The sequence below is a fragment of the Sturnira hondurensis genome, unplaced genomic scaffold, assembly GCF_014824575.4.
Source record: "Sturnira hondurensis isolate 20B ecotype Veracruz unplaced genomic scaffold, ASM1482457v3 Scaffold0008723, whole genome shotgun sequence".
NCBI lineage: Eukaryota > Metazoa > Chordata > Mammalia > Chiroptera > Phyllostomidae > Sturnira > Sturnira hondurensis.
In genome coordinates, this window is record NW_028081354.1 from 1,013,940 (window position 1) to 1,036,123 (window position 22,184).

The 22,184-nt window shown below is 47.2% G+C and overlaps 1 protein-coding gene across 7 annotated transcripts in view; it reads right to left on the reverse strand.

Moving 5' to 3' along the window:
- The window catches only part of MTMR14 (myotubularin related protein 14), a 55,936-nt gene that overhangs the window by 20,490 nt on the left and 13,262 nt on the right, over positions 1–22,184 (reverse strand). For 6 of the 7 annotated variants that reach the window (XM_037055671.1, XM_037055668.1, XM_037055673.1 and 3 more), the window contains exons 3-10: positions 21,165–21,273; positions 14,557–14,632; positions 14,203–14,263; positions 12,584–12,706; positions 11,491–11,564; positions 6,369–6,439; positions 5,665–5,739; positions 979–1,045 (exon numbers count right to left, since the gene is read on the reverse strand). In XM_037055671.1, coding sequence (XP_036911566.1) covers positions 979–1,045; positions 5,665–5,739; positions 6,369–6,439; positions 11,491–11,564; positions 12,584–12,706; positions 14,203–14,263; positions 14,557–14,632; positions 21,165–21,273 — 656 coding nt within the window. The remainder of the gene's footprint in view (positions 1–978; positions 1,046–5,664; positions 5,740–6,368; positions 6,440–11,490; positions 11,565–12,583; positions 12,707–14,202; positions 14,264–14,556; positions 14,633–21,164; positions 21,274–22,184) is intronic. The other variant, XM_037055669.1, reaches the window with a different exon arrangement.

Genomic DNA, 22,184 nt, shown 5'->3' on the forward strand with positions numbered 1-22,184 from the left:
GGTGCTTGGACAGTCCACTCTGCCCAAGTCATGTTAAGTGGGGTTGACCTGCAGGTCACTGCCCAGCATTTCTCAGGGAGGGCATCACAGGTATTTTAGGGGAAGCCAATTCACTGTACAGGGCTGTCCCGGGAACATTTAGGGTCCTTGGCCGACACCCACCAAATGTAGGTAGGCCTTCCCTAGTTCGTACAACACCCAACTCTCCAGAAACCCTCCGAGGGGCAGTGCTGCACCAGACACAGAATCACCGCCTAGCTCCAGGGACAGGAAAGTGACTTTTTTGCAAATCTGGCCACAGTGACTAGTTTAGAGATGGGCCTCTGAGCATGAGCTCTGGGGCAGAAGCAGTCTGTCTCTTCTGGGGCAGTCTGGATGGCAGGAAACAAGTCTGGGATGGTTGCCGGCCATGAAGCTAATTAGACAGTGGGTATGAGAAATGAGAAGAGATTCTTTGCGATATTTGTTAGGCACCTAGCTCTGTTCTTGGGCCTTGCTCATTATATAAGCTAATGTATTTCCACTTCTTCAAGCAAGTGCGATCCCATGGAATTCCTGACTGCTATCAAAAAGAAAGAGTCAGCCTGCTCCAGAGACACCGCATCCTATCCAATCAAAACAGCCAACTGAGGCGGGTGACTGGTCCTCTCTGGGCTTTTGCTTCTACAATAAGAATTCAGGACTGATTTTCACTCATCTTTCTGAATTAAAAGGCCATTTTGGCCCCCCTCACACAACGCTGATGCTCGAAAGTCAGCTGACCCAGTGGGGTTCAGATAGTAATGAGTTCATGATTTTGTTTTCCAGCGTTTTGAAGATGTGGAATAAAGCTGCCAAAGGAGAAGAGAATCCCCAAATCCTTCTACCACAGAGCAAAAGGAACTTGTGTGGTCCCCGCAAACACACATGCTCAGTGTCGTGACCTGGGAACACCCAGGAGATCCAACGGCTCGAGAGCTCAGGCAGAGGCTGACTCACCATCGCTGTTAATTATGGAAAGCAGCAGTTTCAGGTAGTTTTGTGTTTGTTGCACCAGGTCCCAACTCTGTTAGGGAAGAAAGATAATAGGGGTCTAGGAACAGATATTTAATTCAAACTGGGCATTGCAAGTATTTAAACAATAAAATACCCAGGGCTCTTCATCCCAAATACCAGACAACTGGAGATTTCATTCTCCATTCTGAGACCTCCTTTCCCCTTTCCCAGCACCCTCATCCCATGTCCCCGCCCCCCTCAGTGAGCTCTCTCCCAACATGACAGTGAGGAAGGGGAAGCCATGCAGAAGCCTGGGCAACCCACCAGCAGCCTCCTCTGAGCCCTGGGCCCCCACAGGGCCCTCCGGGGGGCTAAGAGCGGCAAAGAGCCCTGAGCCGGTGGCCCTGGCTGCCAAACAGGAAGAGCCATTCCTTCATCTGCTATCACAACACAAACCAAGGAAAATATCAATCTTCTCATCTACTACACTTTTTCCACTTTCTACTGCTATTCACTGCATACTCTGTTTTTTGATGAATAATAAATACAGTCTGTTGGCAGAAAGAATCTTTTACAACAGGAGGCTCATAAGGTGGAAGATGAAAAATAGGCAAAGGCTGTAAAGAGACTAGGACCTCTGTTCTAGCTCAAGCAAGAGGACCAGATGCTCTTAGAAATAGTCCACTCGTAATCTGGAATTCCATGGAGGGGCTTGACCCAGTTCTGTAGCCCCCTTCCCCACAATGGGGCAGCCTCTCCACGTGGCTGCTTATCAGTGTCTAGGGCTGTGCAGGGTGGGTGGAGAACGCCAGTGAGAGCGCACTTCCCCAGGGGGAGGGTGAACACGGCACCTGTAATTGGCATGGTTTTCCCAGGAACTGAAAACAGGCTCATTTACCTGACCCTCCCACAGTCTCTGGAGAGTTCTGACCCACTTTCTGCAGCTCCAAGATGGCGCTGCAATGCTGCACTATACACTAATGGAATCATTACCTGTAGCAGCACAGGGGTCTCTCCACTCATCTGGCTCAAATGTGCCACACACACCACTGCCAACAGATTCCCTCAAAGCTATGGTTCTCACAAGTTCGGGAAAAGCAGTAGCAGGAGGCAAGAACTATGCAGCACAAAGTCCAGGGAAGTCAGGTGGGCTGGGGGAAGATCCATCGGTCAGGTGTGGCCACCCGACCAAGGACTGAACTGCACAGCTTCAGTTATGGTGGTTATTCGAAGGAGACACTGACAACCAGGGAGACGCAGCAAATTCACAATGAGCCTGGTCCTGGGTAGGAGCCATAGGCTGGGGAGCAACGGGATGATAGAGGCCCAAGGGCACAGAGCTAAGCCGAGCTGAAACATTAACCCAGTCCTGCCAAACTTAGAAGTTTGAGCTTGTATCGCATGTTACACTGCAGAGACTTTTCCTATAATACCAAAGTAAGAAACAGAGGTGTGCGGATTGCAGATGGTGAGGAAGACCTGAGAAATACATTAAAACCTCATCTGACTCTCTTATCTGACACTCCATGAAAAAGTCTCTGGGTGCAGAGCTGGGCACCTTGCCTCTGTTTATGTTTCTACGCCCGGAGTACTCGTCCCCCCGGATGGCACACTCCTCATGCAAAGGCCCAACCCCACTGTGTTCTCTACAGAGTCATCTTCTGTGGCTGCTGGTCACTACCTCTACTGTGCAGGTGATGGTTATGTTGTTGCTTCTTTTCCTAGATCAAGCCCAATAATGGCAGAAACCATTTTGGCATCTCTGCATCCCCACGGCTTAGTGCTTAGGTACTAGGACACACCTGTAGAATGTTCCTTCGCTGCCCATTCACTGTCAGGGACTAGCTTCAGGAGAAGACACTGCAAGGAGTCTTACAGCACAGAAAGAAAAAGCAGACTACAGAATTTCATCTGATCGCAGGGAAGGCAGCAAGATCCACGCAGGTATTACCAGTGCTCCCACCGTGAACATCCCTAAGGGCCCGGCCCTAGGGCACAGTGGTGAATGACAACTCAGGCCTGCAGCCAAGGGAAGGCAAAGTGGATTGCCGCAGGTGTGCACACCGAAAGGAGACCTCTAGGACGCTGCAGGACTGTGTCATTGTGAGACTTGCCTGTTCCATGGGGACCAGTAGGGAAGGCTTCTTGGAGGTGGTGACATGCATACAAGAAGAGGGGAGGGAAAGCAGACAAGTGTTTCTGGCAGTGAGAATAGCATGTGCAAACCTGGAAAGCACTCTTCCTGAAGGGGCTGAAAGGTGGCCAGTGTGGCTGGAGGAGAGAATGGCCGGTCTCAAGAACAAGGACAGGACATGAGGAACTGGATGGGCCTCCTAAGGGTCCTTGGACTCTATTCTGAGGAAAATGGTAAAGTCAGTGGTGGGTTTTAGAGAAGGGGATGACAATGATGACCTTGCGCCATGATCTGAGTATTGCTACCTCAGAGGCCTTATTCAAGTGCTTTACATTCACTGTTTCCAGTTGCCCCTGCGTGTGCCCTGCGTTCAGGCAGGAGATTCACTGAGATGACTGTGGCCTGAACTAGGCCGAGAGATGGAGGCAAGAAGGACTGGAGAGTTTCACCAGGGACAGCGATTTAGAGAACTGATGGGACCTGGCCATGGATGTGGGGGAAGAAAAGCACCCACAAGTCTGAGCACCGAGGCAAATGGTGCCCTAGGGCATCTAGGCCCTCCTGAGGGTGCTATAGGTTGTGGCCAATTCCATTTTAGATAGCTTGAGTCTGAGGTGGCTGCACGGAGGGATACTTGCGGAAGATGATGTAGATGCAGACGGCCGAGAGAGGCAGTGGGCTAGTGGAGTGACTGATGAATGAGATCACCTGGGGAGGTGAGGAGTGAGCGGAGTCCTAGACCCCCATGCCGAAGGGACTGAAAGGCCAGAACCTACACCTGGCTGAGGAAGAGGATGGTAGGAGGCCCAGTAAGACCAATGAGCAACTGGAGAGGCAGGACTCTTGGGAGGAAGCCCTGCCCTTCTACTTTTGTGTCTGGAACGTTATTAGTGTTCACTCCCTTGAGTTAGCTAGCTAGTAGCCTAGTTCTTAATTATCGTCATTAAAATTGGCATTTCAGTTAAGAGGACACTTTCAAACAGTAATCATACTTGAACCTCACCACGACACTGAAACAGGTGTTGTCAACTCTACTTTCAGAGACAAGTGAGGTCATTTGCTCAAGGCCACAGAGCCCTGCAAGAAAGGCTGAGCAAGCTGGGGACTAGATCCAGGGCTTATATTAAATAGGCCTTTTTAGAGAGAAAATGTCCTTGGCAGTGTCACTGAACCCCTACAGTTGCATCCTGTTTGGTAAGTAGTTGACCAGGTCCAGTTTGCATCTACATAAGGAGAAAGAACATGCCACAAGGAGAGTAAGTGTGACTCGACACCTGCACACAATAAAATCAGAAGGAAGCAGGGCCCCTATATCTGCTCCTTCCCCAGGCTTCTGGGGCACAGCAAACAACTGGCCCGCTCTCCTTCCTAAAGCTCCCTCTTGTAGAAACACCTGCATAGAGAAGACCTGACACCACTCTTAACTCCTTCACTCCAACAGTCATGAAGCTCCTGCTTTGTGACTAAGGGCTAAATGTACAAGATAACACGAGATAAGCACAGCCTCTGCCTTTACAGACCACTTGCTACCCAGAGAACAAAATCCAAGGTCCTATGGGAGCACACAGATGTTTAACAAGTGAGTGGGGACTGAGACCTCACGGTTGGATGGGAACTGTCCAGACCTGGAGGAGGAGGAAGAGGGAAACAGGATGTTTTCAAGGTAGTCACTGGCTCGGCCTTTCCAGTTCTAGGCTCTGTGCATTTCTGTGCTGCAGATGCACAGCCCATGGTTCCCCACCCTCCAGGAGTTCAGTCTACTGGAGACAGAGGGAAGCAGATCTCTAAATCAGTGACCACAGTTTAGTGGAAAATTCCATGATAGATATGCCCAGGGGGTCAATGGGAATGCAGATAAAGTCACCTGACCCTGGGGATGGGGGGATAAAAGATATCACGAAAATCTTCCTGGAATGAACACCCAGGCCAAATCCTGAAGGCAGTGTCTCAGCCAGACAAGAGGAGGCTGGGAGGTGGCATCCAGACAGAAGTGACAGATGTGGGGAAGGTGGTGGGAGAAGAAGGCTACTTGTCCTGGCTGGAGCAAGTGGCCAGGAGATGGCTGACAGCCTTTGGGCTTGTACAGAGGACCAAACACAGCAGAGAGATGGATCCATCCAGTGAGGCTGAGGCCTCTTCCACAGTAGATGGCGACAAAGAGGAGCACAATGGAAATAATTTTAAAGTTTCTATAATCAAATGGGGTCAGGCAGCTCTATACTTCCCCTGGCAGAACACACATTTAAAAGGAAAAATGAAAAGTCACTGAAGCTCAGGGCTAGAAAGCAGCCACCATGAGGTTCTCTGGAAAAAGAACAGCCTGGTGGATGCAAATTTTTGAGTGAGTCACGTTCAGAAAGCTTGTATTTTCTGGGCCGAGAGCAAATCAGAAGAGAGTGTTAAACAGACAAGCAGTTCCTTTTTCCCTAGGCTGTGAAAGGTCAAAGGGCACCAGCCAGGCCTTCAGGTATCTGCATGACGGACTTGTGGGGCAGGCACCAATGGTCCTCTTGTCTCCTTCCCTTACTCTGCCCTGCTAGAGTCAGGCCCCTCACCTGATACTGGCTCCAGTCAATGTTTAGAGAGCAAGTCAGGAAGTCGGGGATGCTCAGTGGGGCATCGACGTAGTCCTGGGGACAGAAAAGACACCTGTGAGATGCAGGCTGGCCACGAGGAGAAGCCATGGTGACAGGGCAGGTCGTGGCCCTGAACGTATGGCTACCACAAGCAGGCATGATGTCCCTCCACAGCACTTGCCTTCTCCGGGCCCGATGCCTCTGCTACCCTGGGAGCGAGAGCTTAAAAATGAAAGGGACCAGATACTGCTGCCAAGCAGAGCTTTTCGGTTGGCTGTTTGACCGTTTACTGCTGAGACAGATGTAAGTGACCTGCATGCAGCCTCCAGCAGGCTCCTGTGGCCTGCTCCCCCCGGCTGGGGAGGGGACAGATTGCCGATCCCCTTCTTGACACAGTCGGTAGAGCAAAGAGGAAGGACTTTTCCTACCTTGTCCCTGGAAACTCCTTTAAAGAAAGGGAGAAACTAAAGGGAGAAAGTCAAGTCTATACGATGAGAATGTAAACATTTATACACAAGAAGAGAGAGAGAAAATGAGACTCATTCAGGGAAGGGAAAAGAAAGGAAACGAAAGGAAAAGAAAAAGGGTAGTTGTTTTCTCCAAAAAGACTGCTAGCTATCCTCCACAGTCTCCCTTTACAAAGAAACACTAAGACCCAAGATGACGAATGTTACTGTTCATACCTGCTTCCAGTTAAAAATGAGCCCTTCAGCCATGTAATCCCGATCCTTATATTCCTTGAAAAATTCACAGCCTGGAAAAGAAGGGCAGAGTTATGACACCACTCTTTCCAGCCCAGTCTCCTGAGATGCCGAGTGCTGGGGCTCGAGGTGGCCACCGCTTCCGCGCTCCTCCACACCAGCAGGCGCCAGAGAAGCCATGGCTAACTTGACGCGTGTGTGGGGGGTGGGGGAGGCAGAAAGGGAATAAAATGGGCAGGCGAGAGACAGGGAACACACCTCCTGAGCTCCTCTGGTTTCTAGTTACATGCCTTCCCAAGGACGTACGACCTGCCCGAACACCTCTCTGTATCTCTCCCCATCTGTGCTCACTGGTTATTTGGTCACTTCTTTGTTTCAGGTCCCTTTGTCCTACACACCCCTGGAGTGCAAACAGCCAGCGAACAGAAAGCATGGCTAACCACCTGAGCCCTGTCAGCACCATCTCAGCAATTTACGCAGTTACAGAAGATCACTCCCCTCCGCTCTGATACCAACCCTGCAGGCTTTTGGCGAGGACTGAACAGTGTGACATCCTGGAAAGGACCACAGACAGTGCCTGAAGGGACAGGTGCTCAGGAGACATGCCGATCTCCAACGAACCTGGCCAAGAGGTACTTTGCTGGAAAAATTTTACAGAACTCCACTAAGGTAAACCCTCAGGAATATGGACAGGAACAGTGGAGAGATAAGGGTATAGGCAACATTCCCCACTCCAAAATCTCGGCTTTTTGCTTAGCTCTGTGACTGCGAACTCTTTGTTTAAACTCTCTAAGCCTTGATTTTCTCATTTGTAACACAATTAAGGATAAAATAAAATTACACACATGAAACACCTAGCAGAGCCCTGGTACAAATGGCATTCAAATGGCAGCATACTACTATCACCACGCTGTGGCAACAAGAGCCCACAGTGCCTGCCCTACAGTTTACAGTCGCCTGCTTGGTTCAGAAAGAGGCTTGCTCACACCTTGGCACAGTGACCACCCATGGGCTGCTGAGGCTTCAGGCCACAGGGATGGGAAAGAGGCACTTTGAAAGCAGCTTCCTGCAGTGATTCTCAGTTCCTCAGCCAGGGCCAACACAAACCGAAGGGCACGTGGCTTTGGCCATAGGTTCCACTTTGGTGAGATCTCCAAAGGCAAAACAGTTGTCCAAATTCCCTGCAAGTGTCCACGAGCCAAAAAATTTACATGGAATTATCCAGATACTATTCTAGGGTCAAGTTCCTGTCTGAGGCCCAAGGAATAAAGAGGTTCCTCCGGAGAAGAAGGTCTGGAGACACCGGCCATGTGTTCTGTAGACTAGGCTCTCACCCCACACGCACTTTTGCACTCTAATCGCCCAAACCTCACTTCTGCCTCGAAAGGCAGGGAACAATCCTCAGCTATAACATTTCAGACTATTCTTGGGTGCCTCCCTGGGAGAAAGAAGAAATATAAGTATCAGATAAAGGTACTGAGCTGTGAGCGCAGGTTAAGAAGACATCAATTATCTCTCAGAGTCCCTGTGAAGTACTGTTTTCTCAAACTCGAGCTGCTCAAATCAACACTATAGACTCTAGGACGAGCTCTGAGCAGCCGACGGTGCAGAAGCAATTTTTTTGTGAGAAACAAATAGAATTAAAATAGACTTAGTACCCAGAGCAATTTCTAACATTCATTTCCTGAACAGATTTCTGAACCTGAGAGGCCAAGAAATGGGACTGAGTGGAGGGACAACAGCCACACTCGAGGAGGAAGCAAATCAGACTCGTGCTTGGAGTTTGGGTCCATCTATTTGGGTGCCCTGAAGGAAATGCTCCCAGAGCACTTCTCACTTCCAAGGGCCTAAGCCCAAATTGGTTTGCTAACTAGAATTGATATCATAGTAGTTCCTGTCTGTGCCTCAAAGTCATTGGAGGGCTTAAATGTGGCCCTGAAACCTTCGCAAAGCCCATTTCAGTGACCTGGTTTGGATAATGGTAAGTTTGTTGTGCCCCCCACTCCTGCCTTTTTAAAATCCTCTGTCAAGGTCATGCTTATTGATTTTGGACAGACGGAAAGAAAGGGGGAGAGTGAGAGAGAAAAACACTGATGTGAGAAACACTGATCGACTGCCTTGCACACACCCCAACCAGGGACGGAGCCCACAACCTTTTGGTTTATGGAACGACGATCCAACCAGCTGAGCCACAATGGCCAGGGCTCTTTTCCTCTTTATGAAGTAATACAAGCACGTGAAGAAATTCAAGAACGTAAGTACAGAAAGTAAAAAGTGCTTCTCCCGTCCCCTCACCTGCCTGTGCAACAGCGACTCCCCAGCCCTTGCCTTTGTTTTCATTGCTCCCGTCCACCTTCCCCTCAATACAGAAACGATCAGATGTAGTATATAAACATTTTGGGAAGAACAGGAAAAAATTCACAGGGCATATCATCTTACAATTTTACCATATTTCCGTCTCCACCTTTTGTGTAAGTACTTTTCCCCTTAGGTAGTTGAAATTGTAGCCTTGACTGCTGTGGCTCAGTGGATTAAGCGTCAGCCTACAAACTAAAAGGCTGCTGGTTTGATTCCTAGTCAGGGCACATGCCTGGGGCGTGGGCCAGGCCCCCCCCTAAGCTGGGGACATGCGAGAGGCAACCAGTAATTGTTTCTCTCCCTCTCTCTCCCCCTCTAAAAATAAATAAAATCTTTCTTAAAAAAATAAATTGTACCAGTCATCCCTTCTGATTAATGGTAGATATGTTCCAAGACCCCTAGTGGATACCTGAAACCACACACAGTATTGAACCCTGTATGTCCTGTTTTTCCTACATACATCCACTTTACAGCTTCTTGTTGGCATGTCTACGTGGCCAGCATCACTGCTCCTATGCTTTGGGGCCATAATTAAGTAAAATAAGGGTTACTTGAACACAAGCACTGTGATACCACGACAGTCAATCAGACCTGAGTGGGCTACTGAGTGGCTGATGGTCAGGTACAGCATGAACAGCATGGAAAGGCTGCAGAGAGAGATGATTCACATCCTGAGCACAACAGAGCGTGACAGCGTGAGATTTCATCACGCTACTCAGGATGGCACACAATTTAAAACTTGTGAAGTATTTCTGGAATCTTCTATATATTCAGACCCTGGTTAACCACGGATAACCAAAACTGTGGAAAATGAAACTGCAAATAAGGGAGGACTACTTTATATAATTTTGTATCCTGCTTAGCCCCTTAAGCACTGTTCCATGTCAAAAAATTAAAGCGTTTTTCTGACTATGCAATATTTCATTCTACTATCAGTGGCTGCACCATCATTTAGGTCATCATTATTCTGATCAACGACAACGTTTCCCACGTTTTGCTAGTACAAACAGACGTTGTCACGAACATCTTTACCCCCAAGTTAGCTGCATTGTGGCCTAATGAATAACTGAGTCAAACACAGGGTGTTAATACTTGGGGGGTTGGGACAAGCTGCCAAACTAGGGCAGAAAGGGTATCGTGCCCCTGTCCTGGAGCGGTGGTTTCCAAACTTCTATCAGAACTATTTTTTTGAAAGTAAATACCACCTAGAACCTAAATATATACAAAGAAAGTGATGCTCGGTTAATCAGGCAACACGGACCTATCCTGCTCCACAGAGTACTTCCATCTGTGAAGAGTCCCCTGGGAGTTGGCAGCCTGCTCTGAAAGCCAGATCCACCTGGCAGTTCCAGTGAAGGCACCGTGGTTGAGACACTCCTGTCATGGCACAGCTCTGATGCTGTCAAGCTCATGGCATCACCTTTAGGTTTGCATCTGCCCAAAGTGGCTTATAGGGAAGAGGAGCCTCTCTAAGCCTTTTCTCCCATGTACCCATCATCACGAGGCCTGGTGTTTATGAACACCTGTTAGGAACGGGTCTGGCACTTGACTCTGAAGTAAGCACCCTTATCTTCAGTTTATGGAGGATGAAACCGATGCTCAGAAAGGTTTTAAAGGACTTGTTCAAGGATACACAGTGCTATGGCTGGGACTCAATCCCAGCTCTGCAAGGCACCAAATGCTAAGCTGGCAGAGAAGAGTGAAGAGACTCTGGGGGAAGTCACTGTAAGAGTACCAGGCTATCTGGGGTTACCAGCTTATAATGATGAGGATATGCTCTCCCCGCCAGGCACTAGATGAACTTGCAGTTCTAGTGAGAAGGCCTCCTGGGTATACAGCAAACTGCTGTCACTGGCCTGCCCTTGCTAATGGCTATGTGGCTATAAGATGAGGAGACAAGGTCCAGCACAGGACTGAAGGCAGATGCTGGCGCTGAGCAGGAGAGACATTTCAAGGAGAAAGAGTACACTTCCTGCTGTTTGTTGACAAAGTCTTACACTGCTGTTAGGGCTCATTGGCCTCCTTGCTGAACAAACAGGTATTGCCAGAAACTTACGTGTTATCATCTGGGCCAACACAGCTTTAGTATCCAGTGCAGAGAATATTGCCCTGGCTACAGGCTGCATACATGCCTATACACCGAAGACAAATGCAGCTAGCTCTGTGCTCACCGACGTGGTTGGTAATGTGGTGAGGCCATCACCAACTATGTACAACTGGTGCAATTATATTCTTCTACCACCAGAACAGCCCTGCCTGGGCTAACTTCAGACATGCAAAGGTTCAGGGCTGCTCGGGCCAGACTACCATGATTTGTTGCTGACCTGCAGCACTAACAATGTCACTTTACACTTTGCCTGCACAGAGCACTTTGATAAATGTGATCTCATCCAATCTGGACTACAAAATGCTGAGCTAAGCCTTTCTCAGTTCCAAATGATACCTGAGAAAACTTTAGGCTGGGAGAGATGAAGTAATTCACTCAAGGTTGTGGTTGTGAGTACCTGAGCCAGGACTCAACCCTGGGACCCCTCGGAGGGGAAAGCCCCTTTCAGGACAGTGCCCTGCCCTGAGTGTGAAAGCCTAGACTGGGAGCCCCAGTGTGCTCCGAGGACCAACACGAGATCCTCCTGGAAAGCCCTGGGACACTTACATACCTAAGTACAAAAGGCCTGCTGGCAGCTTCTGAGGGTCCCCAGCCCTTGGAAGCCTGTCACTTGACTAGACCCTGAAAGGAGCTCCCTACCTGGATACGGGATGGAGAGAAGAGTGAAGTCGGCATAGCGCTGGGCTTTGTCCACCTTCTCAGAGGAGGTTACACTACAAGACAGGACACAATGTGTTACGGCACCACAACACATACACACACACACGCCATTCCCCAGTGAGCATCATAACAAGTTCGGTGGACCTCTTGCTACAGAAACCACCCTTCAGAGTTATAAATGGTGCCCTTCAGCAGTGCTTACTTCGAACAATTAAGAAGTGTAACTGCCCCCTACCCTAACTTATTAAGCCAGAGAAGTTACTCTCCCCTTAACACTGCAGCAGCCACAACCAGAAGCTAAGGTTGCAGAACAACCTTCCACCTAGGTCCCACAGACGAAGGCAGCACAGGCTGACCAGGGAGTCAGATGAGAGCCAAATAACTCTGGGGGACTCTCGCCTCAACACTCTGAGGACACTCCTGAACAGGGGGACAAATAGCACCCAGAAGATAAAGAATTAGGACTGTTCTGATGGATGGAGGAAGGGATAAGGGACTAGTCAGATACCTGCAGAGAGATAACCTGTAACTTAGCCTCAGTCTGCCATTATTTTCTAGGAAAACCTCAGCATAATTAATAGTCAATATTATAAAAAATTAATAATAATTTCAAAACCCTCACCCAGGCTCCCTATTTTTCTTTTGTCTTATCACATGAAGATTTGGTTCATATGTGGAAAAAAACCACTGGTCTTTTTGTTCCATTTTGAGAGAAGCTCTAATCTATGAAAAATGATGTAGAACTTGGAGCCAAAGGCACATCTTCCTGGGCATCTAAGAAAAGGCGGCAGCGCAGCACAGGCTCCCCGGCTCCCTCAGTTTCTATCTGGATGACCTGGGGCAAGTTACTTAACCGCTCTGTGCATTTGTTCCTTGCCTTCAAGAGGGGATGACACTAGACCCTGTATTACAGGGCTGTTTGAAGACACCGTAAAAGGATGACAGAAAGCCCTCCACAAAAGGCCTGGCACATGGCGAGCCCTCGGTAACTGCTGTGTACTACCACCAACCTGAACACAGGTCTGTGAACACACTGCCTCTGCCCATGTCATGGTGGGTGCCCTGTACTTACTTCATGCCAAACTTCACCTTCTTGTTCTCTACCATCAGGTCACAGATGTATTTGACTGACAGGTACCGAAGGAGCTTGATGTCATAGCCTCTGACCTTATCAAAAAGATGTGTGTCGGAACTTCTGAAACAAAGAGCCAGAGGGAGAAGTTGCACTGCACATTCATTCAGAAAACTCTGAGGGGTGGGGCGCACGTTCAAGGTAGCACAGATGTCACTGGCAAGAACTTGTCTCCCTTCTCCAGAAGATGGAGGAAGGGGGAGACAGGAAAACTGGTTCTGTAAAAGGTGCAGAGAAGGTGACTTTCTGAGTGATTACCCCAAACTCTGGGATGCATTTCAAAGAAGCAATTTGCAGCCCTGAACCAGGAAAAGGCTTTCTGGATCAGCCTGACAATAAGTCAGAAGACTGAAGATAATCTCTGAGCTCTAAAAAGCAGCAAGCTGGTGGCTGATAGAGCCTTTGAGTTTCCATTAGAGTTTCTATCCCTCCACCTTTTATGACCATTCTTAGCCACAGCTTGCTCAGAACGTAACAGATTGAAATTCTTGATGGGAGATGGACTTTTTAAAGCTATCTTATCAACGGATCATGAAATATTACCAAGTGAATTCCTTCTATGCAGCAGGCCTATGAAGTGAGGAGAAAGATTCAATTTTCCTAACCCTCAGACAGCCTTGTGATCAGTCACATAGATTAAGGCAAAAGCAGAATGAATAAACAGTCGTTAATTTTTTTTAAACGCTCACTGCTTAGCTGTGTCCCTAGCAGTCTCCTAGCCAAGAACAGTGCATGTTGTGGAAGGAAGACGGCCGGGCTGAGGCAGAGGTCGGCTGACCTTGGGGAAAGAGCCAAACATTCCTGAACACAAGCCAGAGCTGCTGCTCTTGGAACTAACAGGCAGAACCCTGGGCACAGCAAGATGCCTTTCAGGGACTGAGCCATGATTTCAGGCAGCTGATTTTACTAGGGTGCTCAAAGACACTCAATACCAGTTAAAGACTTTCCATGTGGCACAGACCATGCAAAAAAGCTTTTCCAAAGTATCCTATCATGTTTTCTAAAAACATTTTGAAAGCAGGTCCGAAGAGTGTGAATTAGCCTGTTAAAGGGGCAGAAAATCCATGTTTGTATCAAGCACTCTCATGGCACCAATCACACAGCTGTGAAGCTTCTAGTTGCTGCATCTTTCACCTGGGCACGAAAGCCCTTGCCCTGTGCCTCAGCACCAGCTGTGCTGTGTGACACCTGGCGGGCAGGCCAGCCAGCCATCACCCCTCGGCCACACCCTGGAGACTGTAGGGCTTAAAGATGAACACAAATGCCTGGGCCTTGTCTCTGACTGTGGTACCAGGAACCCAGGGCTGGGACATTATCTCTGGGATCCTGATGTGCGGCGGGGCGAAGAAAGGCTGCTCCAATGTTCAATAAAGCCAGCTTTGGCGTGAAGTTACAGGATGCACTCCAACAACCCTACTGCATGGACTTGGCAGGGGGGAGAAGTGTGTGAATCCACTCACCTGAACCAGGGAAGAATCAACACTGTCAATGTGAAAATGGCCACCACTGGTCAGACACCCCGACCCACAAGCCCAGACCCACAACAATCAGGCACTGACCGAAGAGCACAGTCCTCCTCTGTGACATCCTCTGCATCTGCCCAGGCATCATCTGCACCCCCTGCCAGAGAAACCTGTCGGTCAGCATGGAGGCGGCGGCATGGCGCTACACCCAGGGGCTTCCAACCAACCTCCTCCCCGACCAGCTCCCTCCCTTACCAGCAGCTCTTGTGTCTTTTCACCAAAGATGCCCCATGTGTTGGTGGTCTTCTATACCAAACATCTCCTCAAATGATAAAATGCAGCCCCTAGTCTCTTCTCAGCTTGTTCGCACCCTCCACTGTGGCTGGGGGTAGCTATTCTCTCTGATAGGGCTCTTGTTCTTAGTCCCAGAGGACACAGCTGAACACTCACCTGAGAAGATATAGTTGTAGCCAGTGCGTCCATACAGCTCCCCCCAGCCAGCCAGTGTGGCGGATCTGCAAATATGCTGGGAAAGAAACACATTTTTCAGGGTCAGATGGTTTTCTGTATTGTTTTTGTTTTCCCCTGCTTTATTGAAACATAACTGACACATGACATTATGTAAGTTTAAGGTGGACAATACACTGATTTGATACCTTACATATTGCAAAATCATTACCACCAGTGTTAGCTAACACCTCCATCACCTCACATCAGCATTTTTTTGTGGAAAAAAAATAAAAATCATCTCTGATTTTCAAGCAGTACATCATTAACTACAATCACCATACTACATATTACATCCACACATAATTTCTTTGTCTCATAACTGGAAGTTACGATGCGAGTTGGTCTTTTGAAGTACGCTAGGGAAGGCACACTTGTACCCATCCGATTCCTCCAGGTCAGCAAGATGAGCTCTGGAGCACCACAGAAACTGCATCGGCACAAAGGCCACAGCAAGTGATCTGAAATGGATCTAGAACTTAATCTACAGCCTCTGTCAAGGGGGTGCCTGCTCCAATAAGTGGCACTGGAGTGTTACTAACTGTGATGGACAGATCTGGTGGTTGTCGCATGTGTACATGCACAGAATTTGGTTGTTATTGCATGTGTGTGTGTGCTGGGCATGGTACCGAAACACTCGCACCATCTTTTCACTGAATTTGCACAATGAGCCCATGAGGCAGAAGCGGCAAGTGGCATATATTGTTGCTACCTCACAGTTGGAGGCAGGAACAGGGCGCTGAAGTAACGTGTAAGGTCATCTACAAGGAAGAGGTGCGCTGAGATTTGAGCTAGACCAACCTACCTCCCAAGCCTGTGTGCTTATGGTTACTTGGAACTGTTTAGTGCTGGGTGAGCAACCTTTGAAGCAGGAGGGCCAATTATGGGCAAAATGTTTGGAAATTACAGTATATCTTCTCTCTCCTCTGTATCAAGCAAAAGTAGTAGCTGAAGGTGTGTTTACATATTTTTTTACTCTTTTCATCACTGAAGAAGCATTTTGAGAGCTAGAATTCTAGAAACGAGGCAAGTGGCTATATATCTAATTTTAAGGCTCTATCTTTAATTAAATTGTGTTTGATGAGATCCAGTAGGGTTGGAGATGGGAGGCGCTATCTGGTGATGGGGAAGCAAACTAGCCCACACTTTAGCTAAAGGCCAGGGGTGGTAGTCAGGATGGCTGGGAGATTATACTAGAGAAGGGAGAAACTACAAAGTGGCAGAGAGGGGGTGAAACCATTTCTGAATGGGTCACACAGCCTGGAAATGTAAAGTGGGTCCCGGAAAACCACAAAACACTCTTTTCTTTCTTTACCTGTAACATAATGGAAGGAAACAGTTTTGCTGCTATAGGAAAGGGTTGTGAGTGGGAACTTCTAGCATTCTGAGATAGTGGCAGCCTCAGGGGCAGGTAACAGAAAAGCCACCTGGATACAACCAGGGCAGAGTGGAGTGCTTTTTCCATGTGGCCAGCAAGAATGGATTTGTGGGAAGGATGTCCTGAAAGACTAAGGACTTGGGCTGGTATTCCTGCTGGCTTAAGCAGGGTGAACTCTGACACAGGTTGCTTAACTTTTTCTAAGTCCAAAAGCATTTTGAAAACCTGATGAAAATAAAGTTTTTCCAGACAAAAATGTACACCACCCCCGGTTACCTACATTTCAGGGATTTCTGGACTCTCCCCGCCAAGTGCATCCATGCACTCATCTCCAGCCCTTGTTAAGGGCCCCTGTGCTAAGGTGACCAGCCAATAATGAGGAGCCGCAAAGTAGAGAGCTGTAGCAGGGAAGTGTCAACCCCCGGGTTGAGGACCCCCAAGACCCTAATGGTAAAGCAGAGATCCTGATTCCTGAAAGCAAGACAGTGGGGGGCATGTGGTTGTTTCAGTTCTACTGGCATGTGTTATCATGCCCATGCTCCCCCATCGCCTGAACTGTTGGCACTAAATCTCATTCTTCTTTGCCTTATTTCTGTTAAATATTCTCAGAGCAGATACACCCTTTTTCGTGGTTGAGCACTGATCATTTCTCAAGTTTTTGAAGGTGCAGATTCCTCTTTATGCTCCCAGTTCTCCCACATCCCTTTGATTTGTCCTTGTCTTTTAGTAACTGAGGGTAAGAGCTGGTGAGCTGGCCAACTCCTCAAGTGGGGCAACAGCCTCTGCAGGAAGGTGCTGGGCTGGGGCCTGTAGGAAGCTGTACCCCTGCAGAGCCTAACTCCCGAGCCCTGCTCTCTGGCCTCATGGCTCCAATTCATAACCCATCACTTCTATACTTAAATTAATTGAAATAAAATAAAATTAAGGAAAATGGAAACAAACAGAAAAGCTGGAGTAGCCAGACTTACACCTGACAAAACAAACTTTAAAACAAAGACTGTAACAAGAGACAAAGAAGGACTCAGCAATTCCACTTCTGGGTATTTATCTGAAGAAACCCGCAACACCGCACCCACATGTCCACTACAGTATTACTTATAATAGCTAAGTATAGGGGCAACCTAAGTGTCTCTCAACAGATGAACTGATAAAGAAGGGGTGCATATATACAATTATGACTCAGACATAAAAGAGAATGAAATATCGCCATCTCCAACAATATGGATGAACCCAGAGGGTACTGTGCTGAGTGAAATAAGTCAGGCAGATGCTATATGAATTACTTATATGTGGAATCTAATAACAAAAGAAATGAACAAGCAGGCCAGAAACAGACTCATAGATACAAAGAACATTCTGACAGCTGGCACATGGGAGAAGGGTTGAGGGACAGGGTAAAAAAAGTGCAGGAATTGAGAAGTACAGATTGGGAGTTACAGAACAGTCATGGGGATGTAAAGTACAGCACAGGAAACATAGTTAATAGTATTATAATCATGTACGGTGTCAGGTGGGTATTAGATTTATCAGTGTTCATACAGTAAGTTATATAAATGTCTGATCACTGGGTTGCACACCTGGAAGTAATAGAATATTGTATGTCAAGTATAGTGGAAAATTTTTTTTTAAAGTTAAAAAACCCCAAAAGGTTCTCTTTCTAAAAAAACACCAAACAAACAAAAAAAACACGAAAAGAACCCCATACACCCTGGTTGGTGTGGTTCAGTGGACTGAGTGCCAGTCTGCAAACTGAAAGGTCACTGGTTCAATTCCTGGTCAGGGCACACGCCTGGGTTGTGAGCCAGGTCACTGGTTGTGGGACATGCGAGAGGTAGTCGACGCATCTCTCACAAATCGATGTTTCTCTCCCTCCCTTCCTCTCTCTCTAAAAATAAATAAGATCTTTAAAATCACATGCATACACACAAAAGGTATACACGTCCAGTTATACAGTAAGTCACAGGATGTAATGTACAGTATGATGACTAGAGTTAATAATATTGTACTGCATACTTGAAAGTGGTTAAAAGCATAGATTTTAAAATTTTCATCACAAGAAAAAATTGTGACTGTGTGGTAAAGGATAGTAACTAGACTTATTGTGGTGATTATTTTGCAATATACACAAATATTGAGTCACTATGTTGAACACCTGAAACTAATATAACGTTACGATGTCAATTATAATTAAAAATAATAAAATAAAATAAATAAAATCAAACATTTAGTTCCACAGTTGCACTAGCCACACCGAACTGAGCTTTGAAGCAGGAAGCGAGCAATTAACATACCCCTTCTGCAACGCAATGGGGCAGAGGCGGGTGCTTCTGGAGTAACACTGGTAGAAGCACCGCCATCCCTGCACTAGTAACCAAGTGCCTGCTAAGTACCACACGTCTCTGAGGACAACACCCCTACTTCACAACAGAGGACATTCTTGTGCCTTTCCCAATCTCCCTCTCCATCACTTGTTCACTTGCCTGACCTCCCCACTCACTGAGTTCCCTGAGGACAAGGACTGTCTTCTTTATCGCTGTCCCCCGAGAAGCTAGCATGGGGCCACTACTGCTTTATCCAACAGCAATACCTTCCTGTGAAGCTTGCACTTAACAAGCTGGGTGAGCACTTTGCCAGGTGCTGGGAGGACAGACAGCCGTAATATAAGGAACTGCCCTCAAAGAGATCACAGCAGAGAGGAAATGACAGATGTTCAGACACACAATTAGACTAAAGCACATGTAAGTAGGTACTAAGTGAACACCAATTGAGTTGGGGAAGCTAATGGGTATAAAGTGGTATCATACTGCCTGGACAAGAAGGTGCAAAGGAAGAAAACAGGATTAATAGAAAAGCCCTCATAAAGATTAAAGAATGCCAAGGCCTCCTCAGAATAATCCCTTCAACTCATCACCCTCCCTCTGAAATCTTCTGGCTTTGGGCTCTTTGTTCACAGGACTGCTTAGTGTGTAAGTGCCAACAATCTGTCATTTAGCAGCCCCACTAGACTAAGCTATTCAGTGTGGCATTTCCCAAATGCATTCAGGCAGGCTCCTTAGTCATGGCCTGCAGACAAGAGTAAGTAATACCAGACCTAACAAAGCTACACGACTCTCTCTGCTACAGGACTTCTCAGAGCCTTTACTGTGTCAACGTACATGTATAAATGTATGTTATGTAACAGCAGCTTGGGGATCAGGTCAAACCTAGTGTGCAGGATTTCTCATTCCTGTTGAACAGGGAATGATTTTCACATGTCCTTAAACTAGTGTTTTACGAGAGTGGTCCCTGACCTTTTTAGCGCCGAGGACTAGTTTCACGGAAGACAATTTTTTCACAGACAAGGATGGATGTGGGGGATGGCTTTATAGCCTGTGATCAGATGCAGCTCAATTGTCACTTGCCATTCACTGGTAGGGTTTTGATATGAGCCTGTAAGCAACTGATTTATTGTGGTCTCTGTGCAGTCACACCTCTCCGCTAGTGATGATCTGCATGTGCAGCCGCCCCCCAGCACTAGCCACCACCTCGGCTCCACCTCAGATCACCAGGCATTAGATTCTCGTACAGAGCAGCGCAACCCAGGTCCTCGCGTGCGCAACCCAGGTCCTCGCGTGCGCAGTCCACAGCAGGGTTCGTGCTCCTATGAGAATCTAATGCTGCTGCCGTGGCTATAAATACAGATGAAGTTTCACTCCCCCGCCTGCCACTCACCTCCTGCTGCACAGCCTGGTTCCTAACAGGCCATAGACCCAATAGCCCTGTTCTATGGAACGCACTAAGAAACACTGGTGTGAGTATTTTCTGTATAGTTTCTAGGGACAAGCTCTATGCACCATAGAGCAGTGATCTTTAAACTAGAGTTTTGGTAACATTCAGAACACAAAAACTTTCCAAAGGGGAAAACAAATACCTTTAAGATGATCACTTTTGGGTATTTAATTTCCATATACACTTTCCCCTAAAATTAACCTGCCCAAGAAAACCCTTGGCTGAATTTCCCTTCCCACCTCCCCTTTCACATGTGCCCTTCTCCCATTTTACAAAGACACAAAGGAATAGAAACAAGCCTCAGATCTCTCCTCCCCACTGCCTTGCCCACCCCTGCTGTGGCTCTCAACCACTTCGGCTGGGTACCTACAACTGGAGTCTGTAAGCCACAGGTGTGTAAGCTATGCAGCACGCACTCAGACACCTGCTAAATGACTAAAGAGACTGCATCCTTGTTGCCCTCGCTGCCTCTAGGCTCTCTACTTTCAGTCCACTCTTCCTGGACTAACTTCTTCAAAATGCTACTTTCATCCTGTATTTGTTTGCTCAAGAATTACCGTGGCTCTCCTGGCAAATACAAACACACCAGTTAGCATTTAGCATCCTGCACACAATCTGGTCCACCCTCTGCTCTAATGAGTACCTTCCGATCCAGTCAGGGAGGCCTCCTGGCCACTCTTGTTCTTGCCTCCATACCTTTTTCCACTGCATGGCCTGCTTGGAACACCCTCTCACCCCTTCCTGCTGATTAGTATTCTGCTATCTTTCAATGCTCTCAAGCTAAGTCCGGCTCACTTCATGAGGCCAACAGTCCACTAATCCACATTGTTGCCCCTCTTTGGTGAGTTCCTCTTAAACCACACCATTTGACTCTAAATTACAGTGCAGTAGCCTGAAGAAACTTTGGGAACATCAATTACACCAAAGAATTATAACAAGGTCGGTGAAATGAGACCATAAGAGGAACCCAAATTAACAACAGTTTGGTTAATAGTTAACCAAATTAACAACTAGAATATAAGCTCCACGAGGGTGAGAATTTTTGTCTATTTTAAAATATTTATCTTTAGAAAGGGAAAGGGAGGGAGAAAGAGAGGGAGAGAAACATCAGTGTGTGTTTGCCTCTTGTGTGCCCCATACTGGGGACCTGGCTTACAACCCAGGCTTGTGCCCTGATTGGGAATTGAACTGATGACCCTTTGGTTCTCAGGCAGGCATTCTATCCACTGAGCCACACCAGCTGGTTTGTCTGTTTTATATGTATATAAAATAATGTAACTTAAGGCTTGAAACAGTGCCTGGAACATACTACACATTCAGTAAATACTGGATCCCCACACTTTGCATTAAGCCAGTTACTCCAGGAGAGGGTCTCAGGGAGTGTGAGGCCATGGCATGATCTTACCTTGCCTTTGAACAGGATCACCGGGCAGACAAACCGTCCTCTGCATCTGGCTGTCTTGCTGCGGTTAACAAGGTCTTGCAATTTGCTCACTTGCACAGTGCTCTGAAACCTGAGACATGGACAAGACAGGCAGGTCAGGTGGGTTTCTAAGTGGGCATGTGTGTGTGTGTTTTCACAAAGACTCCAGGCTAGGTTTGCATGTATGTGCGAATACTCATGGGAAATTCAGTAGGTGCTCTAATTCCTAAATCTTAAATCATGGACATAAGATTTTCAGGAGAGAAGTGCTCTATCATAGGTATTAAAATTTAAGTCATCCCGATTTCAGAAACTTCAAGATTAAAAAAAGTAAGCCATTCTGAAGACATGGTATATAAAATACAGAAATACGCACAGCAAACTGAGCGCTATTACCAGTCTTTTCCTCTCAGACTAAGATAACAAGTGCTCTGAGGATCCTCTGGAATTCATAGGGCCATTTTTGCTAGAGCACTGAAAGACAAGCTATTTTGGGCATTAAGAAGCATAGTAGTTACTACAATGGTTTGGTAAGGGAGCTTTTAGAACATGAGTCAGGTTTAGCAATGAGTTTCAGCAAGTCACACCCCATCAAATCATATCAAATCAGCAGACCTCTAAAATAAGGGTCTACTCTCATAAATTCACCTACTGATCCTCAGTAAAAGGCTCCAAATCAACCAGTCAGAGCTTCTGGTTGCAAAAGAAACAAGAAGCAGGAAAGTTAGAGTGGAAAGCTATCCCAGTAGGGTTTTTTTTTTTTTTGGTGGAACCTATAGGGTTTTCTGTGTACACTGTCATGTCATCTGCAAATAATGACAGTTTTGCTTCCCCCAGGCATGTGTAACCAAGGGTTACTATAGGGTTAATCAAAAGATATAGGGCTACTCTATGCAGAGTAACCAAGCAGAAGGGAGGGAAGACTCTTATGTTCCCTACTTTCAAGGGTAGAACTTCCAGGTCAAGTCCTAGAGGGTCTTTAATCCCATGCCATTTTACTTC